Consider the following 21,091-nt stretch of genomic DNA (forward strand, 5'->3'; position numbering starts at 1 on the left):
CAGGTAAGCCTCGTGAAACCAGGTTTACCTGTGCCGATGAAGAAAGGCTTCTTTGTCAGCGCGTCGCGTCCAGACTGCCCCGATCTGCCGACAAACAGCTGATCGGCAGATCGGGGCAGCCATTTAAATTTAAATGAAGCCGCGATTTATTTTAATCGCGGCTTCATTTCCCTCTTCCGATCTGGCTAATCTCCATGCCTCCGTCGAAGGAGGCATGTAGTCTAGACACACCCCCTAGGAACAGTCTAGAAAAGGCCAAGGGGAGCAGGGTGAGCTCAACATGTGGAGTGGAGAAGTACAAGCATGTGACGAACTAATCCATATATGGAAGTATTAAATCTGATTGGTTTAGAGGTTTGTGTTATGTAACTTGTTATGTAACCTGTTATGTAACTGCCATGTGCTATAAAACAGCAAGGGGAGGGGCTCCTTGCTTGAGGGGCTCTAGCTGATTTTTGTACCAGGGGCTCTCCCTTTGTGCACATTGAATAAAGTCTTGATGAATTGAATTGAATTGAATTGAATTGAATTGATTGAATTGAATTGAATTGAATTGAAGTATCGAAGACTCCTGATTCTGCCCGGCATCTGACTGTTTTGGAACCACAAAATCCCAACAGTTTCTTGGCGCAGCGAGCAGGGTGAGAAATATCCTTCAGAATCACGACCTACAATCAAATTACAGCGTTAGCTCGTTTCATAGAGCGTTAGCTGATATGCTGACAAAGCTGCCAGACATGGCTTCTTGTGTTGTACAGTATGTTGATGATCTTCTTATCTCCTCACCAGATCGCCAAATGCATGTGAAAGACTTAGAAGGGATCTTGCAGCACTTGGTAGACAGTGGGGTAAAATGTAATGCTAGAAAGGATCAGATTGCAAAGGAGGAAGTATCATATCTGGGGTAACTAATATCCAAAGGGTACAAGCGTTTAACTGTTGACCACACTGAGGCTATTAATGCCTGCCCACAACCAACTACGGTCAGGGGAGTTAGGAAAGTATTGTGGCTATTCGATTTCTCTAATCCCAAATTATTCAAGGCTTGTCCAGCCCCTTAATGATCTCCTAAAGGGTGCTGGTGGACCACACGATGCAGCTGAATGGACACTTGGCATTTACCACATTGAAACAGAGGCTAAGTACTGCCACAGGGTTGGGACTTCCTGATCCATTAATGCCTTTTACATTCTACACGCATGTCAGTGAGGGACATATGGTGGCAGTATTAACGCAAAAACATGGGGACAAACAGCGCCCAGTAGCATACTACTCTTCTAAACTAGATGCTGTCGCTCAAGCAATGCCACCATGCCTCCAGGCAGTGGAAAGAGGTTCTATGTCCCTAAGTCAGGCCTCACCACTTATTGGTGCACAGAAGTACAAGCATGTGACGAACTAATCCATATATGGAAATGTTAAATCTGATTGGCTTAGAGGTTTGTGTTATGTAACCTGTTATGTAACTGCCATGTGCTATAAAACAGCAAGGGGAGAGGCTCCTTGCTTGAGGGGCTCTGGCTGATTTTTGTACCAGGGGCTCTCCCTTTGTGCACATTGAATAAAGTCTTGTTGAATTGAATTGAATTGAAGTATCGAAGATCCTTGATTCTACCCAGCATCTGACTCTTTGGGAACCACAAAATCCCAACACCATGCTCAGGGTTCTCACTTGCTCATTCTCATTGCTCACCTTCCCATTTCTGGTGGCCTGGTGCTGCTTTCTCAGCATCTTTTGTCGGGGCTTCTTCCTCCTTTTCTACCCAACCAGCACTAACATTGCGGTGATGTCACAGTTGTTGCTTGGAAACTTCCTTTGTTCTATTTCTGCATGCAAAACAAACAGGAAAGAATCAGACTGGAATCGTTCTGTGACTGTCCCTAGCCTTTGCACCGGGGAATCACTTACAATTATTTTCCTTCAAAATGGCTGAACTGGATCAGAGCCAGAGCTGGCCCATCTATAGGACGGTTTGGGATGGGACACAGCGGAGCAGGCTGTAAGGCCCCGTAATCTCCTGGGCTGTGTTGCTCAGGGAGGGGAGAAGGAGACAGGGGATGGTCTTGGGGAAAGGGTAGAGTGGGGGGGTGCCCTGTGCTCTGCGCCTAGAATTCTGGGGGGAGAGAGGTTGCTCTAGGCCCTGCACCCCCTTTTGCATGGCCCTGGTCAGAGCAAAGGCCCATCTAGCCCAATATCCTGTTTGCCAATAGTGGGCAGTGCCAGGTGCTTCGGAGGAAACAAACAGAGCAGGTGACACTGAGGGATCCATCCCCTGTTGTCCCGGCCCAGGGTCTGGCAATCGGAGGCTATGAGCAGGCAGCGCATGGTGTTAATCCCTGGCCATCTTCTCCAGTTCCTTTTTGAACCCTGTCAGCATTCTGGCTGCCGCAACCGCCCCCTGGCAATGAGCTCCTCCAACTGCGTGAAGAACGACCTCCTTTCGTTCCTGCCTCTTCGGTTCCACAGGTGAATTGGCTGAAATTCCTTGTTGTGCTCTCTGAAGAGACAAACAACACTTCCCTGTTCCCTGCCCCCTCACTCATCCCCATTGTATGGACCACTGTCCTACCCCCTCCAGGCTTCTCCACCTCAGAGTGGTAAACAAGACCGGAATTTTCTTAGTTACCTCAGAACTGGTCCCCACTGAGGGGTCACGTGGTAAAAATCACTTCAGGGGTTTCCCACCCTGAAGGTTTCATAAGTTCAGACACAGCCCATGGTTGGGGCGGGGGGGGAGGGAGGCTGTCCATCTGAGTGGCAGTGTTTGCACGGGTCATCAGCTTTCTCCCCTGAGACCACCAAGGGATCTGATCCAGCTGCAAGCCAGTCAGAGGAATAGAAGAGGCACCCCACCCACTGTCTTCCATCTACATGAGTGTCACCTCCCTGCCATCCTCTTCAGGGTTCCCATGCTACCAGCAAGGGACTCCCCAGCGTTCCTCCCCGAGGGCTCTCAATCAGCCCAAATGTTGCAGGTCCTGGGCAACACAGCTCTGGCTCAGCCACTCCAGTCCAGAAAAGTAAAACAACCATTTGTATTTGGGGTAGAACTTACCAATTATTTTCATGCAGTCCAGTTGGGACATTAAGGGTATGTCTAGACTACATGCCTCTGTCATCAGAGGCATGTAGATTAGGCTACCCGGCATAGGGAAATGAAGCTGCAATTTAAATAATCGCAGCTTCATTTACATTTAAACGGCTGCTGCGCTCTGCCAACCAGCTGATGATCAGCTGTTTGTTGGCAGATCGGGGCAGTCTAGACGCCCCACGGTCTACAAGGAAGTCTTTGTCAACCGGCACAGGTAAACCTGGTTTCACGAGGCATACCTGCGCCAGCCGACAAAGGCTTCCTTGTTGACTGCGGCGCATCTAGACTGCCCTGATCTGCTGACAAACAGCTGAACATCAGTTGGTTGGCAAAGCGTGGCAGCCATTAAAATTTAAATGAAGCCGCGATTATTTAAATTGTGGCTTCATTTCCCTATGCCGGGTAGCCTAATCTACATGCCTCTGATGACAGAGGCATGTAGTCTAGACATACCCGAAGGGTTTTACTGTTCACTTCCACTGTTTTGTTAAAGGTTATTAGTTTGCGTTGGGTTTCTCCCTTGCTTTTCCCTTAATATTGTATAATATCCCTAATACGGTTTCTTTTTGTTTTCACCTTTAATTGGAGTCTGTTTTCCTTTATCAGCCTAATTCACAGGTGATAGTCCCTGAGGGAGAGGTCGGATCTGTTTTCTTTTGACTGGGGTTCCACTATAAGGCCACATTTGAGTGTTATCCAGGCCCCAGGGTTAACAGGAGATTCAACCCCGAGCAGGAAGGGGGTTTGTCACTGACCGCCCTGTAACCCTGTGTGTCTCTGTGTTGTGTAGCTTTGAATCAGTGTCCTGACGCCAGCCAAGGGGACCTCTGGAACTTCTCCTCAACCCTCCAACCCTCCACCTAGCATTCTCGCACATGAGCGTGAGGTTGTGGGGGCCCCGAACAAGGAGGGGGAGTTTCTCTCAGATCCCACCCCCCAGACCGTGTTTAATGAGTTGATGCTCAGATGAAGCAATAATAGTGCGGTGAGGCTTGCAGCACCTTACACGTCCCATTGGTGCTCCTACCCTAGAGAAGACACCAGAACTTACTCTCTCCTGCACCCATCCTCCCCTCCACCTCTCTGTTGAGGATGCCCTAAGGGGCCTCCTAATGGTTGCTGCAGAGGTCCCCTCCAGAGACCACACACCCAAAGCCCAGCAGCATCTGCACTCTCATGCCCAGCCTTGCTCTGCTCTGGCACCAGTCATTCCAGTGATAGGACCAGCCCTACAAGATCCTCTCAGCTGGGATCCAGCAGTGCCCTGTGAGTTATGGGACTAGACTGGGCCTCTGGAGTCCAGGGTTCAAGCTCAGTTCAGCCACAAACTCCCTGTGAGACGGTGGCAGGTCCCTGCATCTCTCTGGGCCTTGCTTCTCCAGCCACAGGGTGGGAGCTGGGGCTGCAGTGGGTAAGGCAATAGCGCACTGGGGTCCTAATCTCGCGAGATCCATTCTCAGCCTTCTGACCAGAGTGGGCTGCAGTGCAGCTCTGTACTCCTATGTGGGCAGCAGCCACACAGTATATATTCTGCCTGGCGGATGTCACATGGGCCGTGGCTGCATGCTGATTGGACCACAAGTGGCTCGTGGGTTGAGAACCGCTGCACTAGATACTTTCAGCCTGACCCTTCCACTAGGACAGGGCTATGCCCAGCACTGTCCAAGAAGGGCCTTGTCATCTCCTGCACTCCCATTGTGCCCACGGTTTCTGGGCTGGTGGCCACAGAGGCATCTGGGCCTGGGCCCTTTGTTCTGCAGATACCTGATAGTGAAGCAACACAGCAGCTCTTTTTCGTGACAGGAAGGGGGGAGGAAGGGGCAGCTACCCTCTCTCCTGAGCTCAGCAAATTCATCTCTGAACCATAAGGGTGATAAGAGAAAACCAGTAACAGATAGAGCCGGGGGTGTCATGAGTCTCCTTCCTCCAGCACATCTGATAAACCCCGTGAGCCCTTGATAAGTTAGTGACAGCCCCTGACGATGTGGCCTTAACAGATTTTGTCTCTTTCTGTTGAGCTGAGCAATTTTTGGGCAGGGGTAGAAGATGCCAGATGAGATTTCTCCTCCCTAGCTTCTGCTGCATCTTCTTCAGCATTAGGTGCCTGGGATTCAGGAATCATAGAATCACAGAACAGTAGATCTAGAAGGGAACTGGAGAGGTCATTGATTCCAGTCCCCTACCTTCATGACAGGACCAAGCACCATCTAGACCATCCCTGATAGATGTCTGTCTAACCTGCTCTTAAATAGCTCCAGTGGTAGAGATTCCACAACCTCCCTAGGCAATTTATTCCAGTGTTTAACCACCCTGGCAGGAAGTTTTCTTAATGTCCAACTTAAACCTCTCTTGCTGCAGTTTAATCCCATTGCCTCTTATCCTATCCACAGAGGACAAGAAGAACAATTTGTCTCCCTCCTGTTGTGACACCCTTTTAGATACCTGAAGACCACTATCATGTCCCCTTTCAATCTTCTCCTTTGCAAATTAAACAAGCCCAATTCCTTCAGTCTTCCTTCATAGGTCATGTTCTCTAGACCTTGAATCATTCTTGTTGCTCTTCTCTGGACCTTCTCCAATTTCTCCACATCTTTCTTGAAATGTGGTGCCCAGAACTGGACACAATACTCTAACTAAGGCCTCATCAGTGCAGAGTAGAATGGAAGAATGACTTCTTGAGTCTTGCTCACAACATTCCTATTAATGCACCCCAGAATCATGTTTGCTTTTTCTGCCACAGCATCACATTGATGGTGCATATTTAGCTTGTGGTCCACTATGACCCCTAGATCCCTTTCTGCGGTGCTCCTTTCTAGACAGTCACCTTGCATTCTGTATGTGTGAAACGGATTGTTCCTTCTTAATTGGAGTACTTTGTATTTTCCCTTATTAAACTTCATCCTGTTTGCCTCAAACCATTTCTCCTGTTTGTCCAGATCATTTTGAATTAGGACCCTATGGTCCAAAGCACTTTCACCCCCTCCCAGTTTCGTATAATCTGCAAACTTAATAAGTATACGCTCCATACAAATATCTAAATTGTTGGTGAAGATATTGAATAGAATCCGTCCCAAAACAGACTCCTGCAGAATCCCACTGGTTATGCCCTTCCTGCAGGATTGTGAACCATTAATAACTACTCTCTGAGAACAGTTATTCAGCCAGTTATGAGTTAGTAAGCCATCTTGATGTTGGTACGAGGAGTTGCTGCTCCCCAGGCATCTCAAAGCATCCTGAGATGATCCAAGATGTTCTACGGCATGGGTGCCCAAACTGGGGGGCGTGCCCCCCTGGGGGGAGTGAAGAAATTCCAGGGGGGGGCGTGAGGCAACCCAGCTACATACACCCCCATTTATCCCACCCCAAGTTTTGCTGCTATTTTGGGGAGGACATGAGGGTTTCTCAAAAATCAAAAGGGGGGGTGCCAAAAAGTTTGGGAACCACTGCTTTATCGTAAGGGGCAGAGAGACAAAGGAGGCGGCACTTTCCCAAGCCCAACCCACATATTAAGCCCCAGCTATGTGAGACGCTGCTCATTGTAGATCCCCGGTTTGGTTCTGCCTGTCATTGTTACACATGGATGATCATGAAGGCTCGACAGGCTGGTAGAAAAGAGAAGACTTGGCTGAGAGGGAATTAATCCGAGGCTGTTCAGGGCACAAGGCCCTGTGTTCACTTACCCAAAAGGGGTTTCCCCCAAACAATCCAGCACCTGGAGCCACACGAATTCTTGCACAGAGAGGAAGTAGGTTCAAACACTGCCCGAGTGAGTTCTTCCATAATCCAAGAGGGATGAACACATCCCCGCTCAAAATTAACAATGCCATTTCTGCCTCTGCTTTTGTGGGGCTGCAATCCCATGCTCTCCAGTGCCCTTTGTTTCGCTTCACTAGAAGCTGGGAAAGGACAACACAGTAAGAATCACTTGATGATTCTCTGTTGTGTTGGTTTCTTCTGGTTGAACCCCGCATTGGCCACTGTCGGCAGACGGGATACTGGGCTAGATGGACCTTTGCTCTGACCCTGGATGGCCGTTCTTACGTTATGCCCGGCTGCAGTGCAGCCCTAGGCTCATCCCAGAATTCCAGTGGTTTCTGGGAGGGATCATTCCCCATGCAGTGAAAGGAATCCCTGCATGGCCAGCGTCTCACCGCAGAACACTGCCCCATGGGAGTCCTGCCCAGAATGCCGGGCACTTTTTTCGAAGCAGCTATGTGGCTGCAATAAGGAAAGGTGCTTAAACCGGATCAAGCTCTGGGATCAGTTCCACCTGATGCATTAACAGGGCCCCTGGGTGGCTCCTTGGTGGAGAGGCCTGGGGCCGTTCACACCTCAGCCAGCTGTTGGGCTGGGTTCTCGGTGGCAAACCACCCACTGCACCCTGATTCAGCATCCCAGTGTCCCAGGTCATGGTATTGCCATTCATTGCAAGATACCAGCACTGGACTCCAGGACTGAGAGGTTTCAGCTGTCAATTTCCTTCTGCCACATCTTACAAATTCATCTGCCTTGTGCCTGTTCCCAAGCTCTCTGCGAGCTCACGAGGAGATGCTGGATGGAGCAGCAATGTTCTTGGCTGTGTTGTAGACATGGCAGCTGCTTCTTCTGGACCTGGCCACGTTAACCCCTTACTGAGCTGCAGGCAAACCTGGTGCTTATAGTTTCTGTTGCCCCACTCTGTACATTTTCTAGTTCCAGTCTCTTGCTTGTGAGATGGGGTGACCAGATCTCCAAGCAGCAGTGAAGATATGGGCATGCCCTGGATTTGTGCAGACAACCTGGGAGTTCTATCTCATTATCTAGTCCTTTCTTAATGGTGCCTAACATTGGGTGATTTTTCCCCTGCTGCTGAAGGGCTTACTGGCAGGCGTATTTAAATACACTCAGCATCACTATGATACCCCTCTTCCTTAGCAACACTGAGCTTTGCAAGTGCTGGCAGTGAGACCATGTGTCAGCTCTCAGCCCATCTGCTTTACTAGCAAATGCCTCGAGAGGCTGCCAGTCCCAACCTTGCCTTGCTGGTAACAGTCAGAGCACCCCAGTTCCTGCATTCCCCAGGGACATCTCCCTGCAGCAGCCAGTCCCTCTCCTGGGCCACTGACTGAAACCGCTGTGTCTGCTGCCTGGCCACGGACCAGCCTGAAAGGTTACCTGGGGGCTCACACCTCGTACCAAGGTGCTCTATGGGGAAATGAAGATTAAGTTACAGACCAGAGGGCGAATCAGGGGTTCCCACACTGCAGGATATGACATAGTTCCCAGAGGTCTGCCAGCAAGGGCGGAGATAGAGGATGGGGCACGTAAGGGCATTTGCCCCCTCGCATGCCAAACCTTGCCCTTAAGTGCAGCTCCAGTGCACACCACCCGTCCAGCCGCCCTGCTGGACAGAGCTTGCCTGCAGAGTACGCGTGGGAAAACTTTGAGGAGGATGGTTTGGAAAAGAGGGGTTTTTCAGGGTGGGAAGCACAGGAGGGTGGGGGCAGCAGAGGTGCAGCCGGAAGGTTTCCTCCTCCCTGCCTCAGCTTTGGGCTTGGAGGTGATACGATTGTGAAGGGAGCTCTTTTGCAGCAGGGCATATCAGAGGGTGTCGCAGCTCACAGGTCGTGCCTATGCTCGGCCCATCTGTCCCCGGGCAGGACCCATCCTCCAGTGCGGCAGCCCCTTTTCGGGGAGCGCACTCCACTCCAGCGGTAGTGAGATAGCCCCTTCTCAGGGAGTCCACTCCAGTGCAGTGACCCTCTCTTGGGGTGCCCACTCTCACCTGGGGGAGTCCGCCCCTCTGCCTCCAGGAAGGTGTCTCTCAGGGCCTTCAGCATGCCTGCCTCCACCATGAGCCACCTTAGGGGGTCCACTCCCTTGGAACCCCCGGGGCCTCCACTCCCAGAAGGAATAGTGACACCCTTTTCTCCAGACCAGGGCAACTATCAGCCAGCACAAAACAGGAGGGTCTATTGAGCTTTGAATGCAGCAAAGGATCTTTCAGGCCGGTAGGCCTGGGCTCTGAGCCCACACATCAGTCTCCCCTGCCGCTAGGTGCCTCCTGCCTGCTTTGCCCCCAGTCTCCCAGCAAAGCCTGCAATATCCCCAGCAACAACCCCTCCCCTGTCCATTGTCCTCTCCAGGTGAGAGGGTCACGTGGCCCCTCTCTTCTCCACTGGGATCAACTGGCCAGTCACCAGGGTCTTCCCTCTGCAGCCCATTGTCTGTCGTCTGGCCAGAACCGGCTGTGTCCTCTGAGCAGGGCCAGGGTCACCAGGGTACCAGACGCCCAGCTCCACCTCTGGGCTGTTCTCTGAAACAACAAACTCCCCGCCATTGTCACATTAAATAGGTAACCTCCGGGCACTGAGTGCGTCCCTGTACGCAACCCCCCTTTGAACTGCCAGAACTCCCCACTTCCTCACAGAGGGCCCTTACCGTGCACTGAGCTGTCCCCTCCGTTTCATTTGCTAGCAGCAGGGTGTGGGTGTGATGTCTTGCAGTAGAGGGGGGGGGGTCAAGGATCCCCTTCCTGAGGACAATAAGCTTTTTCCTCCCCTCCCCCACCCCAGGTTTCTGCTTTCTAAGGTAGGAGCCACTCCCCACGTATGTTGCATGATGCCCTCCATAGCCAGCCAGCCCTGGCCAGGGTGGGGCACGAAGCTGCTAGCAGCAGCATCCTCAGCTTGTCCTCCTTCCTCTGACCTGAAGATGAGATCAAGTTGCACCTCTATTACACAGCCACTGCTGGGAAAACTGCAACAAGAGAAGCAGGCGCGTCCGTCCCGTTAAGAAGACTCGTGCACCGTGAGTTCTGTTACACTTGTATTGACAATATTTGCTTCTTTTCTCATGAGCAGAGAGTGCAACTGGTCTTTACTTATACACTAATAAACAATGTTTGAACACACCATCCCGTGGGCAGAGCTGGACAACTCTATGGTTTTTGAAATCCACAAATATGAACACAAAGTGTTTGTTAACAACGTTAATAGCGCTCGGTAGTTCACTGCTCAGTTTGGTGCAAACTCATGTTTCCCCTGTTAAAACAACACATTGTGCTCTCAACAGGGTTGTTTTTTTAAGTGCAGTCTGACTAAAACAGAGATCCCCTCAGAATGCTTCGTTGGCACCTTTGAGATACCTAGGGAGCAGGAGGCGGGGGAGGAGGGAAGGGGAGGTTGCAGTAAGGGGTGGAGCGGGGGACAGGAGTTGGGGTGAAGGAGCAGGTTGCGGAAACCTAGCTATAGTGGAAGTCCGAACCTATGGCTGGAGGTCAAGTTTGGGAAGCCCTGGTTTTAGGGATACCACGCAAGAGAAAAAGGCGGAGAATGGATACAAAGAAAACCAAAATAAACCCACTTGCTAGGATCCAAACCTTTGCTTAACCTGTTTTCTTACTCACACTAGACTGCCATCATCTCTAGCCTCACAAGGTAGGTGCCTCAACTTCCACAGGCTCCGACAGCGCTTTATCCTGCCTTACTTCTTTTTCTATTCCACTAAAAATTTTACAAGTATTCTTTGGAGAGTTTCTCCTCTGCAGTGTGTATTCCTGTGGATTTCCCATGCCTCTGCTGACTTGTATGTCATTGGGGCTTCCAGTATTTAGGATCCAAATGCACCGTGTCCACAAGGGAGGCCCTAGACTAGCTGCTAGCAACTGGTGCCCTAGGCGAACCATGCAAAAGGCACCACCACCTCCAAAGCCCTCAATAATATTGCGCTTGAATTTGGTACCCCATTTAACTTGGCACCCTAGACGACCATCTAGTTCGCCTATTTGGATTGTCCGTCCTTGCGTGTCCATTCACGACAGGTATTCAGCTGCCTCCCCTGTGTGGGAAAATCTGTCTCTCCCTTTGTTTGGTCACATTCTTTAAAGCTTAGTGTCTGAGGGTATGCGTAGACTGCATCAGCAGAGGGATGCAGATTAGGCAGGCTGACATTGCAAATGAAGCAGGGATTTAAATAAATAAAGAGACAGCCTTTTTTGACAGATCCTGTAAACCTCCTCCACCATGCCTGAGGATTCCCACCCTTGGTCTACACTGACCACCCAGAAAGAGCGGGAGAGGAAACAGAGGCACAGGGCTGTGATGTGATCACAGCAGGTCTCCTGGTGCCCAGGCCAGTGCTCAATCCACTATGCCACACTGCCTCTTAACTCTTGTACTTCCCTGACTCTCCCAGCCAAGACACAGTCCCAGACGTCTGTGTTTGCTGATGCCCATTCCTAGCCCCACAAGTTCCTCGCCCCGAGGGGCTGGTGCCCTGCCCTGCCAACAGGGGCTGTCCTTGGGCTGTCACTTGACTGGCTGCAGCCACAGGGGAGGCTGGCTGGTCAGGTGCAGGCAGGATCCTGGGCTGGATTTGAGCTCTTCGCAAGGGATCTGAACCTTGGGGGTGGAGTCTGCAGGAAGCACTGCCTGGTCTGCCCCCCCATTAAATGGTTTCTGCTTCCCCATCCCACCCGCTTACACCACTTGCCTCCACCCCCACTCACCCCCCATCTGCTTCCTTCCTCACCACCGATATAAATCAGCTTCCTGCCCCTGCTGCCTCTCGTCCTCCTCCAGAGCCCAAGCAGGGAGTGGACACCAGCTGGGAGCTCGCTTCATCCCACCCCTTGCCTGACTTTCGCTTCAGACACTTTGGGTAGGTCCTACTTTATCCCTCCTTCCCATGGGTGAGCTCCCAGCCTTTGGTGGCGGGTTGTGGGGGGAAGGGAGAGTGTGATTTGCTTTTCATGATGGGCACTAACTAGCAGGTGCTGGACCCCGGCTGGCTGTCTCTGCTGACCGGCTGGCAATCACCAGGGAGCATGTGACCGAGTGCCCCTGGGCTCCATTTCGGGCTGGACGGTGCATCTTTGCATCAGCGGGCACTTAGCTCTGTGCCGGCATCAGAGGGGCAAATGTCTTCCCCCAGCCTGAGAACAGGGTCTTGGGACAGCCCTGAGCCAGGAGACAAGTTCTGCTGGGTCTCTGCCTCTTGCTACCACCGTGTCCCTGCTCTTGGTGCCAGCCTGGGCAGAGGGGAGTTGGGGGCAGCGCCCAAGCCTCAGTGCCATGATCTGCATGTCCTGCCAACGTCTGTGCCCGTCAGGCTGTGGCCGTCTGCTGGGACAGTTAGAGGGAGCTGCCCCTCCCCACTCTGGCTCTGGGCAGAGACTCTCTCCCTGCCCCCATCACTCCCCCCTCTGGTCCTGAGAGTTCCCGCCAGGGGGAGATCACCGCTCTCCGGGGGCAGTTAAAGGGCCTGGAAGGGGGCCTGGGTGGAAAAATGGCCGGCTGGCATGGGTGCAGGGTTGGATAGGAGCCGCCCTCCCGGGTAGACTCCCTTCTGAGCTAGCCCCCTTTCCAAGGGAGGGGGAACTTAGGTCTCAGTTCCTGCAAGGGTATCGGGGAGGTGCTGGGGAACATGAACCCCACGACCTTTCCATGGCTCGGCTCTCATGGGGAATGTTCTCTGCGCTGGGGGTGGTGGGAAGGTCGATGGGGCGCTGCATCCTGACAGCAGCTGCCCTCCCCCTCAGAGTCTCCCCACCCCCTCTGCGGGGGAAACAGGACGGGCTGAGAGCCGGTGCGGGGGAGAGTGGACCCAGCAACAGTCCTCAGGGAAGGGACGGTGGCTGGAGGGAGGGAGGGAAGTGGGGGAGGAGGGGAAGCTCTGGCTTAGGAAGGGAGTCCTCCTCTGAGAAGGGACGTCCCTGGGAGCCGCCCCTTTGGCACCCTCCCCACTGGTGCTTGTCCTCTCAGTGCTGGAGTCCTCCCCCTGCACTCAGCACAGGAGACCTCACTCAGCACAGGGAGCAGGGCAGTCCCAGTGGGGGAAACTGAGGGAAACTGAGGCACAGTGAGCACCAACCACTTAACAGCAGAGTGGGGGTAGGACCCAGGAGCCACCACCCCCCTGTCCTCCCTCCCCTAACACCACTGCTTGCTCACTAGCTCCCTCTGTTCCCCAGCCCTGGACACCCCTCCCTGGCCGGCAGGTCTCTGCTGCCCCCTAGTGGGACGGAGAGCACAGCTCAAAGACACCCTGTGCTGTCAAGCTGGGAGCTAATTAGAGAGACCACCAGGCTGCACAGCACTGACCTGGGCCACAGCTCAGAACAGGGCCCCCTTGTGCTCGGGGCCGCACAGAGTGAGAGAAACTCCTGGCTCCAAAGTGCTCACGATCTAACTAGACAAAGGACGTCTAATCTCCCTTGAGCAGCCATTGGGAGCCTGGGGAAGAGGCAGGTATTGAAACCAGATCTCCTGGGTCGCAGCCCAGTGCATCAGCCACAAGCCCAGCCTGCACCTGTCACACTCGACTGGGCCATGACCGTGACTGCTGGGGCAGGACCATGGTCTGTAACTAGATTTCACTAACCAAAAGCCAAACAAAATCTCCTGGGTCACTACAACAGTCTTACCTTGGACTCTCAGACAGGCCCTTGAAATCTCTGCTCTATCTTGCCACCCAGACAAACTGGACTTAGTGCTAATGGTCACTTACACCAAAAATCACAGGCTGCTCCCAGTCACTTACCCTGGATCAATTGGTACTCTAGATTTTACACCAGCGTCAGTGCCCTGTAATGAACTATCTAAAGGTTTGTTAACTAGGAAAGAGAAAGAAGAGTGTTATTTGCCGTTAAAGCAAAGAAAACATGCATCTTCCAATCCATTACCATCTAAATCCCAAGAGTGACTGAGCTGCCATTTCAAAGTGTCTTTCAGGGTGGATCCAAGGGCTCATTGGCTTCAATGTAAAGTCCTTGGCCCTTCAGAATTCAAAAAGTTGGAAAAATTTCCCGTGGCTTTGTTTTATTTTCTCTATTCGGCTTCGAAGCCCACATGACCAGCTACCTGACATGTAGCCTTCTCCAAGTCTGATCACCACTAAGGAAACCTTCCTATTGTGAGGTCATGGCCCTTCTCATTTTAATTGTCCTGGATGGACAGGAGTTCACAAGCTCAGATCAAACCTTTTCAAAGGTATAAAGTAAAACATACGTTGTTCCCTCTAGCATGGAATGCTGCCATAGCAAGCCAGATGAATGCAGGCAGAAACTCACAAGCATTTCCCAGAGTCTAAACACTCAAAAACTAATCCCTGTTTGGACCAAACTTCCATACAGGCGTGGTCGGGGCTCCAGCTATTAGATTGCAGCACGTAGCTAACTCCTGCAGCCTGTGCAAAAGCTGGCATTTAGCCTGACACAGTCGCACCCGTTACCTTAGCACTGGTATTTCTGTGTGACAGACAACCAGTGTCTGTGGCAGTTAGCTAAGGAGGGGGCAGACACCTGGCGAGCCTGCAGGCTCTCGGCCCTCATGGTCTCCTGCATCCAGGGACAGAAAGGAACAGAAGGAGTGTTTAGATCATCCAGTCTGACACAGACACCCTTGGCAGTGTTCCCTGTAACTGATCATTAGGGTGACCACCCAAGAGAGATACACGTGACACCCAGCTGATTAGCAGAGCAGAGCCACTCACAGTGTTGTGTTTCTATTGGTGGTGCACATCGGCACATGCCAAAGTGTGCATATTAAAATGTATTGCACTCATGGAGGGAAATAATTAGAGGGAACATTGCTCCCCGGTAGCCAACCCGGAGCTTCCTGCGTAGAATTCCATGGCAAATGCCCCAGGCTGTCTCTGCACTCAGTTCTTCTCCCTACTGGCCTCTTCTTCCCCTCCCCATGGTCCCCTGCCCCAGTGCTTCCAAGCTGCTTGTTTGGGGGCAGTCTGCCCAGGCTCAGCTCACAAGGCACCTCCTGATCCCAATGAGAAAGAGGGAATCGTAGCTGATGGCAGCAGTAGTGGCAAGAGGCCAGGATCAGCCCAGATTAGCCTCCTCACCCCATCAAAGGAACCCACGCCTGCTGGAGATGAGGTCGACTTCCCTTGGACAGGTTTTGTGCAGACATGAGCACTGTGAGCAGCTGGCCCCTGCTTGACTAACTGCGAGTACCATGCCCAGAGGGTTGTGGGGGTGGCAGCGTAGCCCAGTAGAGTGGGACTCGGCCTAGCAGGGCTCCATTCAAATCTCGGCCGCCAGATCGGTGGGTGGTCTCAGGGAAGTCGTTTCCCACTGCTCTGTGACTCAGTTTCTCCTCTCAAACCGTGTCTCTCTTGGTTGTTTTGATTCAGCGTGTTTAAGGGCAGGGGGTGTCCAGCTGCGCAGCGACTTGTTCCGCGGGTGCAGCTCTTCGCTGGGGTGATAGCACAATGCCACGAACAAGAGAAACGCTCATTCCCATCCTGTAGGGACCCAAAGCGGCTGGCAAACCAACTAATCCCACAGGGGTCAGAGCCAAAAGGTGGGGCTGTTGCAGGGGACCCCCTGTGGTGACAAAGCAACACAGGATCCGTGACAGCCAGGAATAGGACCCAGGAGTCCTGACCTCCTCCACCCCCAACACCTCCCTTCTCAGGGCATGTGCCAGCCTCTCCCTGAGAACCATTGGGGCAAATCCCACCTGGAGGCCAGGGTGTGATTTCTGTTGGTAGCACTCGGAGAGCCTGGGATAGACTGGCCCACCTGCAAAGAGCTGCGAGGTGGATGGATGTTGTGTAAAACGTTAGGTAACAATATAGACCCAGTGTGAGAAAGGGAAACAGAGGCAAGAGGAGAAATGTATTTGTTCAAGGTAGGGATGTTAGCTAGCGGGTAATAGAATAGTCGACTAACCACGTGAATTCTTAGGGGTTAGGGGACTATTCTATAGTTCCTGGGGGCGAGCCAGCAGCAAGTGCGCTCCCACACTCCTCCTGATACAGAGGCAGCACAGCAGGGTGGCAGCAGCCCCTGTCCGCAGGGGGTCCGAGCTCCCCACAGACAGAGACTACTGGAGTGTTAGAGAGTGGGGGAGGCCACCAGGACAGGGGGGTCCCAGAAGACGGGGGCTGCTTTGTGGAAGCCTCCACTGCCCCCCTTACATCCGCTCTGATAGAGCGGGAGTGGGTGTCAGGCTGCACTGCAGGCACAGTACCATGGGGAACCAGCTTTTAAACCAGCTCCTCCCAACACCAGTTCCTGGTTCCCCTCCTTGCTTCCTCTGATACACAGGCAGTAAAGGGGGGGGGAATGTGAGTAGTCAACTAAATTCATTTATTGGTTAATCGACTACTTGACAACCTTAAACTAGAGATGGAGTCTAGTAATCTAGAACAGTGGTAAGACTAGGTCACCACCTGATGCTCTAACCACTAGGAAATGCTTCCCCTAGAGGAGAAGAAGCTGGAAGTTAACATATCCTGGAGCAACCGGTGTGTAAGAAGCCCTGGGCTGATTTCTTTCATGTAGTTTACATCAGCAGACACTGCTGGGAGGGGCAAATGGAGTCACGTAACACCTCACTTTCCCCCTTCAACGGGACGGCACCCGACACGTCAGCAACATGGCGGGGAACCTTCCTGATCATCACACTGCTCATCGGGCTGCCGGCCAACGGCTTCATTATCTGGCTGACAGGGTGGCGGCTGCGGTGCCGGGGCCTGTCCGTCTTCATCCTGAGCCTGGCCAGCTCCGACTTCCTCTTCCTCTGCGTCATGGTCATGCAGATCATGGAGACCCTGCAGGGTGACAACTGGGTGCTGGGTGTCACCATGTGCCGCCTGCGCCACTTCCTCTTGGATTTAAGCTACCACTGCAGCCTCTTCCTGCTGGCCGCCCTCAGCGTGGACCGCTGCCTGCTGGTGCTGCTGCCCCTGTGGTACCGCTGCCATCGCCCCCTGCGGCTCTCCACCTACATCTGCCTGGGCACCTGGGTGGCGGCTTCCCTGCTCAGCATCAAAGGCTTCATCTTCCCCGACGTCATCCTGTTTGAGGACGGGGTACTCGCCTGCTACAACGACCGGGGGAAGTACGAGTGGCCCTTGCGCTTGCTGGAGGTGCTGGTGGAGGGATTCTTCCCCTTTGTTGTCATGGTGACCACCCACGCTGTCACCTTGGCCCGCACCTTGCGGCGCCACACCCGGGCCCCCAGCCAGTTCTACCGCATTGTGGCTGCCACCCTGACCGTCTACGTGCTGCTCAACCTCCCGTTCCAGATCACCCAGCTGCTCTTCCTGGTCGCCTTGGAGAACCAGGAGCTCTACAGTCGCCTCATCCCCTTCCTTATCTACACCGGCTACCTGATCAACCTCAACACTAGCATCAACCCCTACATCTACCTCTTCTTTGGCTCCAACTTCTGCACAGGCAGCAGCCACCTCAAGACCTCCTCCCTTGCCTCAGCCCTCACAGAGGACCTGGGGAAGAGCCCCGGACACACACCTGAGGCGTCTTTCTCTGCCTAGCTCAGACGACTCTACTCTCCCTGCATGGCCCAGCCCTTGCTCTGGCACAGCTCCAGTCACCAACCGAGGGGTTGCTGGCACCCCTGACAGGCCCTGGCTGCACGGAGGAGGAATGTGCCTGATGCAGGTTCACTAATTCAAGGCCTTGTGTAAATGGGTGCAAGGTGGAAGATACCAGGGATGTCAGATCAGTGCCAAGGCCCTGTTTGCCCAGCCTAGTCACGCTCCTGTGGGGACAGATTCTCAGTAGGTGCAAACCGGCCCAGCTCCCTGCAGATTGGGGCCTGTGAAGCTCCCAGAATATCTGGCCCTAGGCAGGGCAATGCAAACACTGCCATGGCTGCAGCTGCCAACCCACAGGGCCAGCAGACACTGCGGCAAAGGGGCCACTGCCGCTTTGGTTCTTTCTGGGTTTAGCACCCTGACGTTAGTTGTGGCTCCAAGGTCATGGCGTTTTAATGCAGTGGCCTTCTGCTCACATCTGCCAGAGACCCAGCGCTGAGGGTACCTCTGCCCCCCTAGCTCTGCCTCCTTGGGCACCTGCAGCCTGACCGTTCTGACCTGCAGAAAGCAGGCCCGGACTCCTCTTAGAGCACGAGTTTGGGACACAGAAGCTGCAGCCCGGGGACACAAAAGGCAGGTCAGAATTGAGGCCATGGGGCTGTCCTGGGGATCCCCTTTTCCCCACACACACCAGGGGACAGGTACTGCTCCCTCTATCATCAAGGTCTCCATTCGGTGGGGGTATGGGACAATAGCCCCTCAGAAGTTTGAACCCCTGGATTTCATACTGAGATGTTGTAGGGATAACATCTTAAAGTATTAAAAATGATTCCCCCAAGTGGAAGTGACTCCCCATAATTTGTTCCCCACAACTTAAAGTCTAAGTAGCATAAGTTTGTTAAGTAGCATAAGCATATAAGTGTTTAGATTTATTATTATTATTTGTTAAGATTGTTAAATGTTTAGATTTATTATTACTGCCCCTTTAGAATATAATTTGTTAGGAATGTAATATTAGGTCATGTAACTTAGAACTGTTAAGAATATAATACTATGTAGCCAGAAACAGCTCCCCTCTCTGTGTCCCAGGGCAAGCTCAATCTTAATGTTACACAATTGACGCCCTTTCTCTTCAAATCATTGTGAAGCAATTAACCCTAATCCCAATGTGAAACATTGTAACTATAACAGTAACTAACTCAGCACTCAGAGAGAGAATGTTTTAAGAAATGCCACCCAGAAACTTTTGTGACTTTTTGTAACTACAACTCTTGTATAAGTAAAGTTATTATTATAAAAAATACTGTATGTGAAACATTAATTAGGGAATGTATGTAAAAGAGAGAGTGCTTGGACGATGAATGAATGGTTCTGAGAGGTGCCAGCCTGAGAATGCAGCAACAAAGGGCTGAAGAAGGTGTCAGGTGCCAGTGCAACCAAAAGGTGTCAAGTGGAGAGAACCAAGTACTAGAGGTCCACCCTATGAGATCACTGACAAGCACCTGACAGCCACCCTGGAAATCAGCATGATGCAGCAATTCCTATAGACTGGCATAGGAAGAAATTCCTATAAGAACTGGACTAAAAGACTATGGAGTCAGAGTCCAAGGTTCTGCTGCCAGCCTACCAGGAGCTTCAGATGCGCATCTGATCAGGACTTCGCTCCCCACTACCATCACTTGTGTACAGAATACCTGGCCAGTATTCTCTCACAAGCAACTTCCAGGCTGGTAACTATAACAAATACACAGAACTGGAATGAATGGATGAATGATTGAATGAGTGTTTATATATATATATAAAAGTGTATAAGGGTTGAGTAGTGATAGGAATAAGTAGTTAAACAATGTTGTTTACTTCTATCTTTTCTTTATTCTTTATTCTTATCTTTACAATAAATGTGGCTTTTTGCCTTATCCCCCTCATAAGATCCTGCTTGCTTTTATTGGTACAACAATGTCTGCTTAAAACTGCATGCTCTGGATCTTGAAATGAACAGTTTGAGCTGCTTCAGCTTTGCCTTTGGGGCAGGGAATTTGTTATAAAGAGAGGGAAGCAGATGATTAAGAATAATCAATAACGGGTCATTCAAGCAATTGAAGGATCCTTAGATCACAATGAAAATACTGCCAGGTACTTATTAGAGGAATAAAAAGAGTTGAAATGAGTGTTGTGCTGCTGGGATCTGAATTTGGACTGGACTGTTAAACTTATAAGTTCTTGAAAAAGGGGTTAATAGTAAAGTGGCAAAATTTGCAAATTCAAAATTGCTTGAAACGGTTAAGTCCAAAACGGACTGCAAAGAGTTACAAAGGGATCTCACAAAACTGGATGTTTGGGCAACACAAGGGCAGATGGGATTCAGTGTTGATAAATGCAAAGTAATGCACATGGCAAAATATAACCCCAACTCTAGAGATAAAAAATGATGGAGTCTAAAATAGCTGCTACCATTCAAGAAAGAGATCTTGGAATCCTTGCGGATAGCTCCCTGAAAACATCTGCTCAATGTGTAGTTGCAGTCTAAAAACAAACAGAATGTTGGGAATCATTAGAAAGGAATAGATAAAAAGGCAGAAAATATCATAGCTCCTCTATATAAAATCGTGGTACGCCCACATCTTGAATACAGCATGCAGATTTGGCCACCCCATCAAAAAAAAGATATGCTGGATTTGGAAAAGGTACTGTTGGGATTTTGTGGTATCCAATAATAACCAAATGAGTCAGATGCCGGGCAGAATCAAGGGTCTTCGATACTTCATTCAATTCAATTCAACAAGACTATATTCAATGTGCACAAAGGGAGAGCCCCTGGTAAAAATATCAGCCAGAGTCCCTTGAACAAGTAGCCCCTACCCTTGCTATTTTTATAGCACATGGCAGTTACATAGTAAGTTACATAACACAAACCTGTGGCCAATCATATTTAACCTTTCCATATATGAATTTGTTCATCACATGCTTCTACTTCTTCACTCCACATGTTGAGCTCACCCCTCTCCCCTTGGCCTTTTCTGGACTGTTCCTAGGGTGGTGAGCCACAGCATGCTTCTTTATGCATACATGCCTTCTAAATCACATTTTGTTTTAAATTAACACAAGCATACCCTTCAGCTCCCCCATTTGGTTTTGGGGCTAAGAACAATTCTTAGACCCCGCTAACACTAACTACTTCTTTGTGTTTATTAGGAGCAATAATTGACCTTATCAACACTTAATTAACTGCAATTTTGGTAACAGAATTAAATAATACATTTAACCTTTAATACATAATGATATCTACAATAATAATAATAATAATAAAAATAAGTGCCCATACACAGTGTGAGAATGCAACCCAAATCCATCCCCATGGAATCTCTGTTCTCACAATAGCAAACCTTTCCATCCACTGAATCACTGTAATTGCCTTACCACTTCTTTCATAATATCTTCCACAATAGGAAGAACGGGATGTTTAAGCCAGGCTTGCCTGCAAAAGCTAATCACATACATCTACACCAAGTAATGGAGTCCTTCCTCACTGTTATATCATCCATTAAATTAAACATTACATGCACTATTAAGTCAGGTCCCAACATTTGAGATAGGGCTTGTCCTGACTCCAGTTTTCCCATACGCAAAACCCATCCTCCCAGGATGGAATATTGTTCTCATGGGAAAGCTATATAGTTATCTCCAGCCCTTATTACATACCCAGAATTCTGGATGCT

General features: G+C 51.0%; 1 protein-coding gene across 3 annotated transcripts; it reads left to right on the top strand.

Moving 5' to 3' along the window:
• The first annotated feature begins 11,593 nt into the window (after window positions 1–11,593).
• Window positions 11,594–20,606, top strand: LOC142829268 (putative G protein-coupled receptor 152). Of its 3 annotated transcripts, none has more exons than XM_075928512.2 (2): window positions 11,594–11,732; window positions 16,301–20,605. In XM_075928512.2, exon 2 carries the CDS (start codon window positions 16,410–16,412, stop codon window positions 17,370–17,372), a length of 963 nt encoding a protein of 320 aa, XP_075784627.2. In that variant the 5' UTR covers window positions 11,594–11,732; window positions 16,301–16,409; the 3' UTR covers window positions 17,373–20,605. The 3 variants fall into 3 exon arrangements, with proteins under 3 accessions (XP_075784627.2, XP_075784628.2, XP_075784629.2); XM_075928513.2 differs by having other exon boundaries at window positions 11,607–11,732; window positions 16,285–20,606; XM_075928514.2 differs by having other exon boundaries at window positions 11,609–11,732; window positions 16,378–20,606.
• The last annotated feature ends 485 nt before the right edge of the window (window positions 20,607–21,091 follow it).

This window comes from Pelodiscus sinensis, chromosome 5, assembly GCF_052426305.1.
Source record: "Pelodiscus sinensis isolate ZL-2025 chromosome 5, ASM5242630v1, whole genome shotgun sequence".
In the NCBI taxonomy this organism is placed as follows: Eukaryota; Metazoa; Chordata; order Testudines; family Trionychidae; genus Pelodiscus; species Pelodiscus sinensis.